Genomic DNA, 14,053 nt, shown 5'->3' on the forward strand with positions numbered 1-14,053 from the left:
AAGTGTCTTCTTGCTAGATGCACGCACATTTAAGCACGATAATTAAGTAAATGAAGTGACAAGTCCTACTTCCCTAGCTGAGTGCCATGACGAAGGGCGCAATCCTAGTACAATGTGTCCCATAACGCCAACCACAACTTGTCCCCAGTTAGCCAGAAGGCCTTTGCTGGGTTTCATCCGAAGCATCTGTTTAATAAAACACCAATGAGTCCGGGCTCAAATGAGGAGGAAGAGGGAACGCACAGGACATGTTGCCGAGTCTCAGCCGCCCATCCCAGGGCTGGGTGATCTGCAGGACAGGAAAGCAAGGCCTTAACGCCTCTGCAAAGCAGCCTGGGCCGCTCCCCGGCCCGCGACGGGATGATGGTGGCTGACCTTCACACACAGCAAACAGAGAACAGGAAGCCTGTGTGCTCCCCAGAAAAAAAGTAAAAACAAATTTGAAATAATTTGTGTTTTAGCAGCGGGAGGGATGAAAAGACGCTAGTGAGCGCTAAAATCGAACCGTGTCTGTGCAGCTCCAGAGGCTCATTTTTAAAATGTCTACACACTAACTTAATGACTCTGCATTTGAATTCTGCATTAATTTAGGCTGGAAACCTTCCCCCGCCACTGCTCTCTCCTTTTTTTTTAAATATAGGAAAGTATGTACAGAAGGCAGAAACATAAATCCCAGTCATATACTTAAGCAGTTACCATTTGAGGGAGAAATCAGGGGCTGGGAATGTGGCTCAGTGCTGGCATCCCTGCCTACAGTGGGTTTAAGTATCACACACACACACACACACACACACACACACACACACACACACACACACACAAAAGAATAAAAGAATAAAAGAAAACCAGTACTTCTGTTCACTGCAGTTAGCAGAGCTGGCAAAGGCTTTACTTCCAAGTGTCTAGGGCACGTCCCTTGGCCAAAGAGAAGCCTAGAATATTCAGGTTTCCAGAATGTTTCAGCATAAAACCAAGACTTTCTATTTTAAGCATCAGAACAAGACTAGTCAACTGGACTCTGGGATGTGACCACAGAATTCCAGAGAGTTAAAAGGAGATATGACAAGGATGAACCCCATTCTTAAATGACATTTTTAGGTCTGTAAAGTCACAGAGGGTTTCACTGGCCTTTCTGGGGAGAGATAAGTAGAGCATCTTATAAAACAGTGAAGTCTGAGGCGGGCTGCCACAGCACTGGGGTTGACCTCACGCTCAGCCTGTTCACAGATGGATGAGGAAGGGACTTGAGATACAACATATCTGTCTTGGCCCAACGCGCCCTGGGGAAGAGGAAGCCTCAAGCTTAGAAGAGAACTCACAATCTTCCGTTCATAGAAGGCCCCACTGCTGTAGGTGGTAGCCAAGGTGGAGGCACATTCCTCTAGGTACCAGGGTTTGTGGCCGTTCTCAGTGGTGCTGCTCACAGAGATGGTGTAGATGCTGTTGGTGTAGCCGTCACAGGAGCAGTGGTCCCCTTCTCTCCCTCCGTTCCCAGAGGCCCAGACAAAAATGGAGCCCAGACCTTGGCGGCCCTGTGTGGAAGCAAAAAGAACAGGGTGTCAGCAACTGTGGTGGGACCCCACGGGGAGCGTCTGACAACAGCCTGCTGTTCCTCCACAGGGCTGCTACGTGCACTAAAGCATGGAGGGTTTCAGAGGAGCCATTTTGCCCGTGGCAACAGCATTAAGACCACGGATGGTCAAGATCCTGTCACAGGAAGCTCCAGCCCCCATTCAAGCCGCTCGAGATCAGACAAGGCCTCTGATTTCCATGGCAGTAGCTGAGGGAACTCAGCCTAAGACCAAGACCAGAGACAAACACTGGCAGGATTTGGAATTGTTTCAGTTTTATGGGTCAAAGGAGCTGGTTTCAAGAGGGAAGAGCAGGAAGTTTCCTGAAAACAAAGTTGCAGAGGTAAAGCTTCTCAGAGGTCCAGGGGTGAGGGGTGAGGGGTGAGGGGCGAGGAGAGAGAGGTGAGGGGTGAGGGGGTGAGGCTGTGACTTCTGCATTAGACAGTTAGATAAACATGCTCATGGCCCAGCACACTAGTGTATGCCCACAAAAGTCCCACTAGCCTTTCCAGAGGTGGCTGCCATGACAGATGGATACGTGTTAAGGGAGTCAAGTCAGACATGAACATCAACAACCCAGGCTGCTGATGTCACTAGCTCATCGGGAGCCTGAAAGAGAGAAAGCACATGACCGTGGCGGGTCGGGCAGGTTCCTGCAGCTCTGTTCTATACTATGCCCATGGGATCAATGGTTTCTGACCAACTTTGTGTCATCCCAGCCACAAGCACTAGTTAATGATGAGCTCATGAAGACTCGATTGAGTCAGTCTCAACAGCTGGACCCACTGAGGGTGCACACCACGAAGTGAACTCCCAGGCTCTTAACAACTGAGAACCCTCACTTCCAAACTTAGGGAGGGACTGGCCCCAAATCTGAGCAACTGGTCAGTTTAAAGACAGCTTTCAAGCAAATTCTATGGCCCGATGCACGTATCTCTCCTCAGACTTCAGGGCTTTCCTTGGGGAGTGGACCCACCTGCTCTGGAAGCCTGTGACACTCTACTTCAGAGACTAAATTGACTGGTTCTAGGCTGAGGCTCCCAACAAAACCCACAGGGAGGTAGGCTCCTGCTTTCCCTGGCCCTGCTATGTCAGGATGGCCCGTTCACCCTGCGTTCTCCATCTCCAAGAAAGGCTTTTCAGAATGCCCAAGTGTTTACCACAAAAGTTACCTAGACTTAGCAACAAAGGGTAACTTCTAGGGTTGCAGAGATGGCTCAGCAGTTTAAAGCACTTGTTGCTCTTGCAGAGGACCTGGGTTCTATTCCCAGCACCCACCTGATGGCTCACAATCATCCATAACTTCAGTTCCAGAGGATCTGATGCCCTCTCCTGACCTGTGCAGGCACCAGACATGCATACGGTGTATGTACATGCATGCAGGAGAAACACTAACACACACAAAAGAAAAAATAAATCTAAAAGAGCTTCTAAGCAATAGGTTAACTTCTAACAGAAAGGTACTAAGTGAGGAAATGGGTGTGTCACGTGAATTGGGTCATGCCCTGTGTCAGGACGCTCCAGTCAACAGTGGTTCACACAGGTGCAGAGGAGCTAGGTACGTGGGAGGCGTTTGTGCCATCCAAGTGTGTAAGCTAGTGCTCCATCATGGTTCCCATCTTGATGAATTCGCCTAGTGATGGCTTTCTCAGAGGATGTCCTCATCATTAAGCCAAGCAAGACTACAATTACTTGTTGGAAAAGATTAATTAGAAGCCAGTTTAAAGTGACTAAAATCCAAATAAAAAAGACATATAGCACATTAGAGCCTATCCATTCCATGTAAGAATTATCCCCAGGATACTGTCAATCTCAACTCCATACCCAAGGCAGAACTATTTGTAAAATGTTCTTATTTTGTAAACTTCAACAATCTTATTATTCTGGACGTGTAGGGAGCAACTTAAAATAGCGCTCTTCACTCTTGAATGTGTTGTGTGCAGATCTGGGGAGGCCTGTCAGTTAGCTGTCCAGCACTGTAACAGGTATGTGAGGTAAACCAAATTACAAAGAAAAATAAAAGAATTTACTTGGGTTATAGTTTTGTAGTTTGCAACTCATGACTGGCAGTACCTGTTGTTTTAGACAGGTCACAATGTCACAATAGAGACTCATGGCAGAGAAAGGCTACTTGTCAGATGGTGGGGTGGGGGTGGGGAGCTGGGTCCCACAATCCCCTTCAAGGTGTGCTGGCAATGGCCAGTCTACCTCCCACTAGCCTCCACCGGAATCTTCCGGTTTTCTCCATCTCCCGGCAGCACCATGTTGATGGACTTGAAATTCTGCGTGCCTAAGAACTGTCAGCCCACAGACGGGGTCATGAGCTTTGGTTGGAGGTCATCACATTTCCAGGAGTGTTCTCCCTGGCATCTCTAGACAGCTGTGATTTAAGGGTCGGTATAACATATTTTATTCAGAATGACTAAAATTTAAAGGCCTCTGTATTTTAAGAAAACATGACAAGAATGGGGAGGAGTGGGGGGGGACCGCGTAGTTCCCTCTTCATGTCCTGTTACCCCGACAACCTGATGGAGCAGCTGCTCAGAGTTCAGAATGCAATGTTCTCTTCTCTGTAGCTCCAGCTTGCGTAAGCTCGGTACACAAACCTGAACGCACTGCAAGTGACCCCTTGAAAACCGGCATCTCCTCTCCTGGAAGCAGAACTCCTAGCCACATCTTTAGACAGCATCTCATAGAAATGCCAGATGTTCGGCATTAGCACCATTCCTACCCATGCCTTTTGTGCAGAAAATGCGACCTCCGGCTTAAGGCGGCCTCTCCGAGGCTGCAGCTCAGCTTAATTTCTAGGATGTTTCACTTGTCATCGCGTCTGAGATCTGAGTGATCTAACAGTGGGAGGGGAGTTGAGTCATGGAAACAAGTGATTTATTTATTCAGCAATCTCTGGCGGGGCAGAGGCTTACTTGGTCATGCCTGAGTCTACCAGCACTCCCCTATCCCAGCACACGGCCCAACACACGGCCCAACACATGGCTCGGCCCAGGTGCTCAGCAGAATAATGACAGCTGCCTGTGTCCTGCCAGCATGATGCAGTGTAGACATGGTTTCTCTGTGTAGCCCTGGTTGACCTGGAACTCACTCTGTAGACCAGGCTGGCCTCAAACTCACGAGATTTCCCTGCCTCTACCTCCCAAGTGCTGGGATTAAAGGCGTGCACTTCCATGCCTGACACTTTTGGATGTATTTATTCACTATTAACTGCATATTAATTGCTCTGTATGGGTTACAATATAATAAAACAAAACGTAAAAATGTTTTAAATCATATAAATAATAAAATGGGCTCAATCCCTGTACCCCCTCTTTCCTGTTTTCCACAGGAAACAGAAATGCCTGGGCTTCCTGACAGACCCTGCCCCACCCCCCACCCCCACCAGCTTTCATTAGCCACACCCATGCTGTGGTCTATGGCTTACTGGGCCACCCAGGGCTTCCTGGATGCTGACCATAACTGCATCTGACTACTCCAAGAAACTGTGCTCACCTGGAAATCTGTCTTGGCCCCTGGCTTGTAAAGACTGATTCATCTCCTGCTCCCTCTTCCCAAACTCATCTCTCCCGAGCCCCCTGTCCCAAGAGTCCACCACACTGACAATGGGTGACACACAGAGGCTGGAGGGTTGGCCTCCTGGGACGAGTCTACCACCCTCCCGGTTGAGGCAGTAATCAATCTCTTGATGTTCCCAGAGGTTCACCTATGAAACTGTAGCTGGGTTGGGCTGCGTGGTGTTAAGGGTGGGAGTGTCTAGGTGACAGCTCCCTGCTGCAATGAGGCTTTGATTAGTCACACCCCACGACAGGCAGGAAGCTCCACTCATTTTTTTCCACGGGCGTAGTTCAAGGAGCAAGCCTGGAGATCTGGTTGAGCTGCCTCTCACCACCTGCACAGGTCTCTTCGGACTCCAAGGGGGTGGTCAGGGATGGTGGGCGTTAGGCTGGCTCTCCCTGGACCAGCTATGGCATTCCACCTGAGCTCGTATACACCGTCTCTCAGAGCCCTTGAGAGATTTCTCCTTCATTCTGGCACTGCAGGGCTTTCCTGCCAGCCTTGTTTCAGGCCATGGCTGATGTCACTCTGATATTTAAATGGTGGGGATGTGCAGGCACCCCCACCCTGGGCGCTCCCCTGTTGTTCTGGGTTACTCATACCTTTTTAATGCCGTACTCGAAAGCCTGCTTAGCCAGACGGCCAGGGCCGTCCACTGTCTTCCCGTCGTCATCTGGCCCCCAGCTGGCGCTGTAAATGTCAATGTAGTTGGGTCTGATGCCCAGGGACTTGGCCTCAACCACATCGGTCACGTCGCCGTCCAGCATCCGGATGCCTGCAAACAGCGGGAGGTTCACTGTCAGTGCTGGGGAGTCTGAACACACAGTGAAGGACCAGGGACCAGTGAAGGACCCCAGGACCATGAATCCCGCAATGCCTGGGAGCCTCTGGAAGCTTATTCCAGGACACCACGCCACTAGGCTCCCAGAAGGTGCTTGTGCTCGCTGGTTTTATGTCATTTTCATACAAGCTAGTCATTCTGGAAGAGGAAACCTCAATTGAGGAAATGCCCCCACCAGACCAGCCTGTGGACAAGCCCTTGTGTCATTTTCTTGGTCAATGATGGATGTTGAAGGGCCCAGCCCATTGTTAGGGATGCCACCCCTGGGCAGGTGATCCTAGGTATACAAAAATAAACCCTCAGAAAACAATGGCTGCCTTTGATGAGCAAGACAGTGAGCAGGGCTCCTCCATGGTACCTGCATAAGTTCCTGCTTCAAGGTTCCTGCCCTGCTTGAGCTCCTTCCTGACTTCCCTTTGGGAGGGATATACCCGAGAAATAAACCCTTCCCTCCCCACGATGCTTTTGGTTATGGTATTTTAATAACCATTAAACGTGGACAGCTTCTATTCAAACTAGTCCCAATACATTCTGGTCTGAGGGTAGAAGGGCCCATCTGGTCTGAACTGGTTTTGGGTACCTATGCAGTCAGACAAAACTATTTCTTCAAGTGAACTTTGAGGTAGAATTTTCTATTTACCATCTTTTTTTTTTGGTTTTTCAAGACAGGGTTTCTCTGTATTGTTTTGGAGGCTATCGGTCCAGCCCAGCCTCGAACTCAGAGAGATCCGCCTGCCTCTGCCTCCCGAGTGCTGGGATTAAAGGCGTGCGCCACCACTGCCCAGCTTATATTTACCATCTTATGCCTATGCATAATCCAGACTGCATATGATTAATGCTCAGAGACCAAAGGCCTGGGTAAGCTATGCCAATCCAAACAGAGAACTCCTCGTTATACCCTTAGTAATCAACACTTCCTTACCTTGAACCCCATGAAAGGTAGTCCCCCTGAGTGCCCCACTCACATGGCCACTGACAGCCTTGACACCATGTTCCTTTCTAATCTGCACTGTAGTTTTGCTTTGCAATAGTTTCCTTGACACTGTGCAAGCTGTGTGGGCTTTCAGTTTGTTTTTGAATGAGAAGCCAAGAAACCCATGGTCCAGACTCTAACCACCAGTAACACCTCCCCAAGGGTCTCCAGGGCCTTCTGGACCTGGCTGTATGTGTGTGTGCGCGATGGCCATACCTTTCATGGAAACATATTCTACATCTTAGAACTGCTTAAGATGTAATAGAAAAGCACACCTTATACTCTTTGATGGAAGCTAAGTAAACACAGAAATAACCAATGATGGCACTTTAGTCAGTTTCTTCTAATACTTTTCTTTGCCTGAAGCACACACTTTCATCCCAAATCTTTTCTTTTTAAAGAACTGAACTTCATGTGAACGCTCCCCGCTGTGTGATTAAGCATATTTTCAAAGCATAGGTATTAATGTTCATTCACTCTGGCCCTACACACGTGAGGCTGAGGTAGCCCTTCCTCTGCAGTTCACCTCATCATGGAGGGCCTCTGTACCTCTCCTGTACTAGACCTCAATAGGATCTTCAGCAACTGCAATTCTGACTATAACAGACATTCATTCATAGACAGAGAGACAGGTAAGTCATCTCTGTGTCCATGAGTTCTGCACCTACAGACTCAACCCAAAACACAGCTGAAAAATACGTAGGAGCACCCCGCTCCCCCAAAACCCAACTGTTTTCTGTATTGTACTGAGACAGACGTTTTTCAATAAACAACTAACTATACACAGTATTAATGCTGTATTACATATTATGCATTATCTAGAGATGATTTCACGTATACAGGAGGATATGCGCAGGCTCTTTGCAAAGGCTACACCATTTCATATAGGGGACTTTAGCCCAAGCACTTTAGTATCTCTGTGGGTTCTGGAGATAGACCCTGTGGACACCTGAGGTCTTGAGATGGTTCCCAATGCAAGCAGGAGCAGCCACAAGAAGCAGAGGTCGCAGGGACAAACACCTCATGTGAATTAAACCCCATGGCCCCACTTCACTGTACTCATGGACGTCCTGATGTCACCCTGCTTCTGATGACTAGCTGCCAAGCCCAGAACCTTAGTATATGTCTCTAATTTTCCTGCCTTGTATCGTCTTGCTTAGAGCACACGGGTTACAAATAACTAGGTATACTTTATCATTTACCAAGGTGAGACTTTCTTCCCTGTGTCGAATTGGAAGACTTAGTAATCCTTCTCTTTAACCAGTTCCTCTAAGGTTTTCTTGTACCATCTGCCCTGACGTTCCCAAGCCATAAGCAAGAGGGTCAATGCAGGCGTCATTGTGGGGGATCCTTGGGAGGTTGTATAGTGTAGTTAGCAATGCAGTAGGGGCAGGATGGCTGCTCTGGGGTGGGGTAACATGGCCTTATACTTAAGGGACCGGATTTAACTGGAAACACCTGCTCTGAAGGCAGGGGAACTCTAGTTGAAATCAGTGTCAGAGAATTACTGGAAAAAATAATAACAGCAAGACTCAGGTGCTGAGGATCTCAGAAGTTCAACCGTGGTACCCAGAGCCACACATGAAGTCATTCAGGTGGGCACAGGCAACGATGGGGGATCAGGATGGAGTCACAGGAAGAGCCTGTCCATCAAATCTTGAAGGCCTCCAAAAAGAGCAGCAGGGATGGATTTCAGTTTTGCACCATCTACCTTCTCTTTGGCTCTCCATCTACTTCCTTCCACTCATTACTATCCAGCTACCCAGAACACCATGACCAGCCACACATAGGGACTTAGACATCATGACACTGCAGCATGCCTCTCCTGACCAGCAGACACCAGATTTAACTGGTGCCATGGGTGGGAGCCCTGCTCTGGCTGCCAACTGTGACCAGATAGGGATCCTGGGAGTTCTCTCTTGGTACAAGTCTTGGTTTTCTGTCTAAGGCAGTGTTGTTGGAAGTCATCTGCTCTACGGGTTGCCAAATGAAGGAAAAGGCATCTGGCACACAGGAAGCACTTAATATGCTTGACTTAATGCCACTGAACCTCAGTTTTCCTACCTGTAAAAAATGGACATAATTTCAATAACTTCCTTCCTGATTTTTTAGAGACACACCGATGCTATCTATGCAGAGGGACATTTCATACCTGCTAGTTACCAGGCCTAAGAAAACAATGGCTCCCGTTAGCCTTCCATGTAGTGCAAGCAAGAGGGTGAGGCTCAAGGGAGGAGGGTGGTCCTACACATTTACTCCTCTCACCCTGCTACTTGAAGGAAATTGCTTAGAATTTTGGGTTATTCATTCCCCTGTCTTTTAAACATTATGGTTTTATACTTGTGCATATATTTGCATAGCATAGTATTTACTTTTGCTCATCCTGGGAATTAATCCCTTGTGGATTACATGGATGATAAAAGTTTCTCATCTTGTATTCATGATATATGCAATTGTTTTTAATTCTGGAGATTGAACCCAGGGCCTTGTGTGTGGAAAGTATTCTATCACTAAGCCACGCCCCTTACTAGACAGGCTCTTGAATTAAACAATGCTAAATGCTCATTTCCCTTTGAAGTTCCTAGTCATAATGAAGCCCAAGTCTACCCTGGGCTTGTGGGCATCTGTCCATTCTTTCATCAGCAGGGTAGAGGCAGTGTCACAGTGCATGTGTGACACTGGCTCATTGAATTTTCTCCTTTTGGGGCTCTTGGTAGAAGAACTGTGATGGCCACGAGGAACCATCCTTCCCCAGGCTCTGGTCTGCATGCCCAACACTTCTTAGTTCCATGGCTATTTCAGAGATGCTGGGCCCAGCCACCACCACAGTGACGAAGTCAGCAGCAGACAAAGGCAGAGAAGCTCACAGGGCAGAGATGGCCAGAATCTCAGATCTGTGTGACCCTGGGCGTGGACTCAGCCTCTCTGAACCCCCATTTCTAGTGTTTACCACTGAGAGCAGCTCACAGTGCAGAGATGGCCAGAATCTCAGATCTGTGTGACCTTGGGCATGGACTCAGCCTCTCTGAACCCCCATTTCTAGAAGTCTCTTAGTAAGTTCACCACTGAGAGGACCAATGAAGACACAAGCTGAAGCCGTCGACTGTAGCTCCAGAGTGTCCCTCAAGAGCTCATTGCTGGAAGCTTGGTGCCCGTGTGATGATGCCGGGAAGCTGTGGCACCAGCTGGGGGTGGTCAGGTTCCTGAGTGTACCTGCCTGCAGAGGGAAGCTGTGACACCAGCTGGGGGTGGTCAGGTTCCTGAGTGTACCTGCCTGCAGAGGGAAGCTGTGGCAAAAGGGAAAGACTACCACCGAATGGTTCTCTCTGTCTTCTGTTCTTCCCCCTTCACTCTCTTCCTCTTGCAGACGCTGCTGCGGGTTTATCAGCTGCCCTGTGATTGACACAGCCAAAGGGAAACCTGCCAGAGTCTGTGCAGACCCAACTGCAGAGAGCTAAAGAAAACCCCTGTTTACAAGTTATTCAGCCTCAGATACTCTGTTACAGCAATGGAAAATAGACCAGAATGCCCTGGTCCTCAGTGCTGCTGCATAAATGGAAGACTGAACCTCGTGCCTTTAAAGTTAGCAGCAGACTAGGGCAAGAGTGCTCTCTGGTCACATGGGTGGCCAAAGCTGAGTCTGTGGTTCTAGTGCTGACATGGAACATGCTATTCTAAGGCTTTTCATACCAGTTATAGATGTGAGATGCCTATTTCCAAACGAGAAGAATGGGAGGCCAGGAGCCATCCAAAAATACACAAGAACACACAGGCAGAGCAGTTCCCAACAGCTCTCACGATGCTCTCCATCTTGAAGGAGTTGACTGGCATGTGAGAAGTAAGTGTTGAGTGCTGAGATTTTAACAGTGCATCCATTTCCCCAGCACTGACAGTTGCCAACAGAAAAAGGTAAATATTTTCAGTAGAAATCTGCTGTTCTACCATTAGCTGCAAACGTGAATGGCCCTCTGCAAATGCCAAGGAGAGGGGCGGGGGAAACCAGCCATCATTTCTCTAATGAAAAAGAGAAAGGCCCATTTACTACAAATTGCTAAGGACAAAAATAAACTGGATAGATCATTTGAATGGTAAATTAACTCCTGCTCTTAGCTTGCCAATGGGTTGCTTTCCTGCGGGTGGGGTCAGAGCGCACAGCTGCACATAAACATGGTTGACCCCTCTACTCTGACGGTGAGCCTGAGGGTTCCAGGTAGGAGTAGGTAGATAAGATGGTTGAGCCTGGGCGACTATGTGTGTGAGTGGAAAAGGAGACTGCTGTTGGGAGTCAAGATAATTCCAGCTGCCCCTCGAAGTCCATCCTAGGGAGTACTGGACAGGCCTGCCTCCCTTCAATAATGTGCCAGTCGCATTACATTGCCTAACCCTAATAGTTTAAATGCCCCGGGAGAACCTGGCTGAAATCAATGATTCTAGAAGTCTCTTAGTAAAAGTCAAAAGAAAATGCCAGTTTTCTTATAGCGATCCATCCTTCCTCCCTGTTTCTGATTTATGTTGGGACTTTCTGAACTACCGGCTTGTGTAAGGGAAGGCAAACACAGCCACATGCGGTTGGTGCTATGAAGAGCACAAGACGTAGCATTTGCCCTGAAAACTACTTTCTGAGGGAGTTCAACATGAAAAGGAAGAAAAAGAACATAACACACACACACACACACACACACACACACACACACACACACACACACACACCACAGCACTGGCCACACAGGAGAAGTCAGCCATCTTGCCTGCCTGTCTGCTCATGTCTGGAGGAAGGCAGGGGAGCTGCCATGCTGAGCCCACTTTTGTTTATTGAGCAGTAATGTATTTTGCCTTTAGCAAATGAATGACAACACAACAGCCATGAACAGCGGCACGGAAAATGAGGTTGTAGCTTCCCGAGTGTGACAAATAGTCCTCCTCAACAAATCCAACTCATTAATCCTGAGTTTGTTTCAGTAAATCCACAGAGAAATGTTCGTTTGTTTGTCTGTTTTCCAGCAAAACCATAGTTCATTCTATTCCATGAGCAGCCGTGCACGGAGAGTTTCAACAGTTGCTAAAAAGGCCACAAGTGGGACTGGAGAGATGGCTCAGCAGTTAAGAACGCTGGCTGGTTTCTCAGACAACCTCGGTCTGGTTGCCGACAGCCACATGCTGGCCCACGATTGCCTGTAATTCTACTTACAGGGGATCAATGCCCTCTCCTAGCTTCACAAGCACTAGGCACACGCATGCTGAACATACATACATGCAGGCAAAACACTCACACACATAGAATAAAAATAATTTTTTAATATCCACAAATATGCAAAACTATCAAGTCTCACTATCTCCTTATAGCCTTTTAGTCTCTAAATACCTGACAGCATTTTTCCAAGGACCCAGGAAGCCGAGGTCTACAGAACTGTCAAGACAAACCTACAGTCTGCCATTGTCCCAGGAGGTACATGAGAGTGTGATTGATCATCAGAAAGCCAGGTCTCTCTCAGCCCCGCTTGCTATTCCTGATCTCACAACACAGCGTCCCATCTCCTCCCAGAGATTCCCAAAGACAGCTACAAACCACTGCATACCGTGTGCATGCACCCATGGGCTTACCTGCATACCGTGTGCACGCACCCATGGGCTTACCTGCATACCGTGTGCACGCACCCATGGGCTTACCTGCATACCGTGTGCACGCACCCATGGGCTTACCTGCATACCGTGTGCACGCACCCATGGGCTTACCTGCATACCGTGTGCACGCACCCATGGGCTTACCTGCATACCGTGTGCACGCACCCATGGGCTTACCTGCATACCGTGTGCACGCACCCATGGGCTTACCTGCATACCGTGTGCACGCACCCATGGGCTTACCTGCATACCGTGTGCACGCACCCATGGGCTTACCTGCATACCGTGTGCACGCACCCATGGGCTTACCTGCATACCGTGTGCACGCACCCATGGGCTTACCTGCATACCGTGTGCACGCACCCATGGGCTTACCTGCATACCGTGTGCACGCACCCATGGGCTTACCTGCATACCGTGTGCACGCACCCATGGGCTTACCTGCATACCGTGTGCACGCACCCATGGGCTTACCTGCATACCGTGTGCACGCACCCATGGGCTTACCTGCATACCGTGTGCACGCACCCATGGGCTTACCTGCATACCGTGTGCACGCACCCATGGGCTTACCTGCATACCGTGTGCACGCACCCATGGGCTTACCTGCATACCGTGTGCACGCACCCATGGGCTTACCTGCATACCGTGTGCACGCACCCATGGGCTTACCTGCATACCGTGTGCACGCACCCATGGGCTTACCTGCATACCGTGTGCACGCACCCATGGGCTTACCTGCATACCGTGTGCACGCACCCATGGGCTTACCTGCATACCGTGTGCACGCACCCATGGGCTTACCTGCATACCGTGTGCACGCACCCATGGGCTTACCTGCATACCGTGTGCACGCACCCATGGGCTTACCTGCATACCGTGTGCACGCACCCATGGGCTTACCTGCATACCGTGTGCACGCACCCATGGGCTTACCTGCATACCGTGTGCACGCACCCATGGGCTTACCTGCATACCGTGTGCACGCACCCATGGGCTTACCTGCATACCGTGTGCACGCACCCATGGGCTTACCTGCATACCGTGTGCACGCACCCATGGGCTTACCTGCATACCGTGTGCACGCACCCATGGGCTTACCTGCATACCGTGTGCACGCACCCATGGGCTTACCTGCATACCGTGTGCACGCACCCATGGGCTTACCTGCATACCGTGTGCACGCACCCATGGGCTTACCTGCATACCGCGTGCACGCACCCATGGGCTTACCTGCATACCGCGTGCACGCACCCATGGGCTTACCTGCATACCGTGTGCACGCACCCATGGGCTTACCTGCATACCGCGTGCACGCACCCATGGGCTTACCTGCATACCGTGCACGCACCCATGGGCTTACCTGCATACCGTGTGCACGCACCCATGGGCTTACCTGCATACCGTGTGCACGCACCCATGGGCTTACCTGCATACCGTGTGCACGCACCCATGGGCTTACCTGCATACCGTGTGCAC

The 14,053-nt window shown here is 49.5% G+C and overlaps 1 protein-coding gene across 2 annotated transcripts in view; it reads right to left on the minus strand.

Moving 5' to 3' along the window:
- The window catches only part of Pcsk6 (proprotein convertase subtilisin/kexin type 6), a 190,139-nt gene that overhangs the window by 93,599 nt on the left and 82,487 nt on the right, over positions 1 to 14,053 (minus strand). For both annotated transcript variants that reach the window (XM_021235532.2, XM_021235531.2), the window contains exons 7-8: positions 5,741 to 5,913; positions 1,320 to 1,532 (exon numbers count right to left, since the gene is read on the minus strand). In XM_021235532.2, coding sequence (XP_021091191.1) covers positions 1,320 to 1,532; positions 5,741 to 5,913 — 386 coding nt within the window. The remainder of the gene's footprint in view (positions 1 to 1,319; positions 1,533 to 5,740; positions 5,914 to 14,053) is intronic.

Source organism: Mesocricetus auratus, unplaced genomic scaffold (assembly GCF_017639785.1).
Source record: "Mesocricetus auratus isolate SY011 unplaced genomic scaffold, BCM_Maur_2.0 Super-Scaffold_4256, whole genome shotgun sequence".
NCBI lineage: Eukaryota > Metazoa > Chordata > Mammalia > Rodentia > Cricetidae > Mesocricetus > Mesocricetus auratus.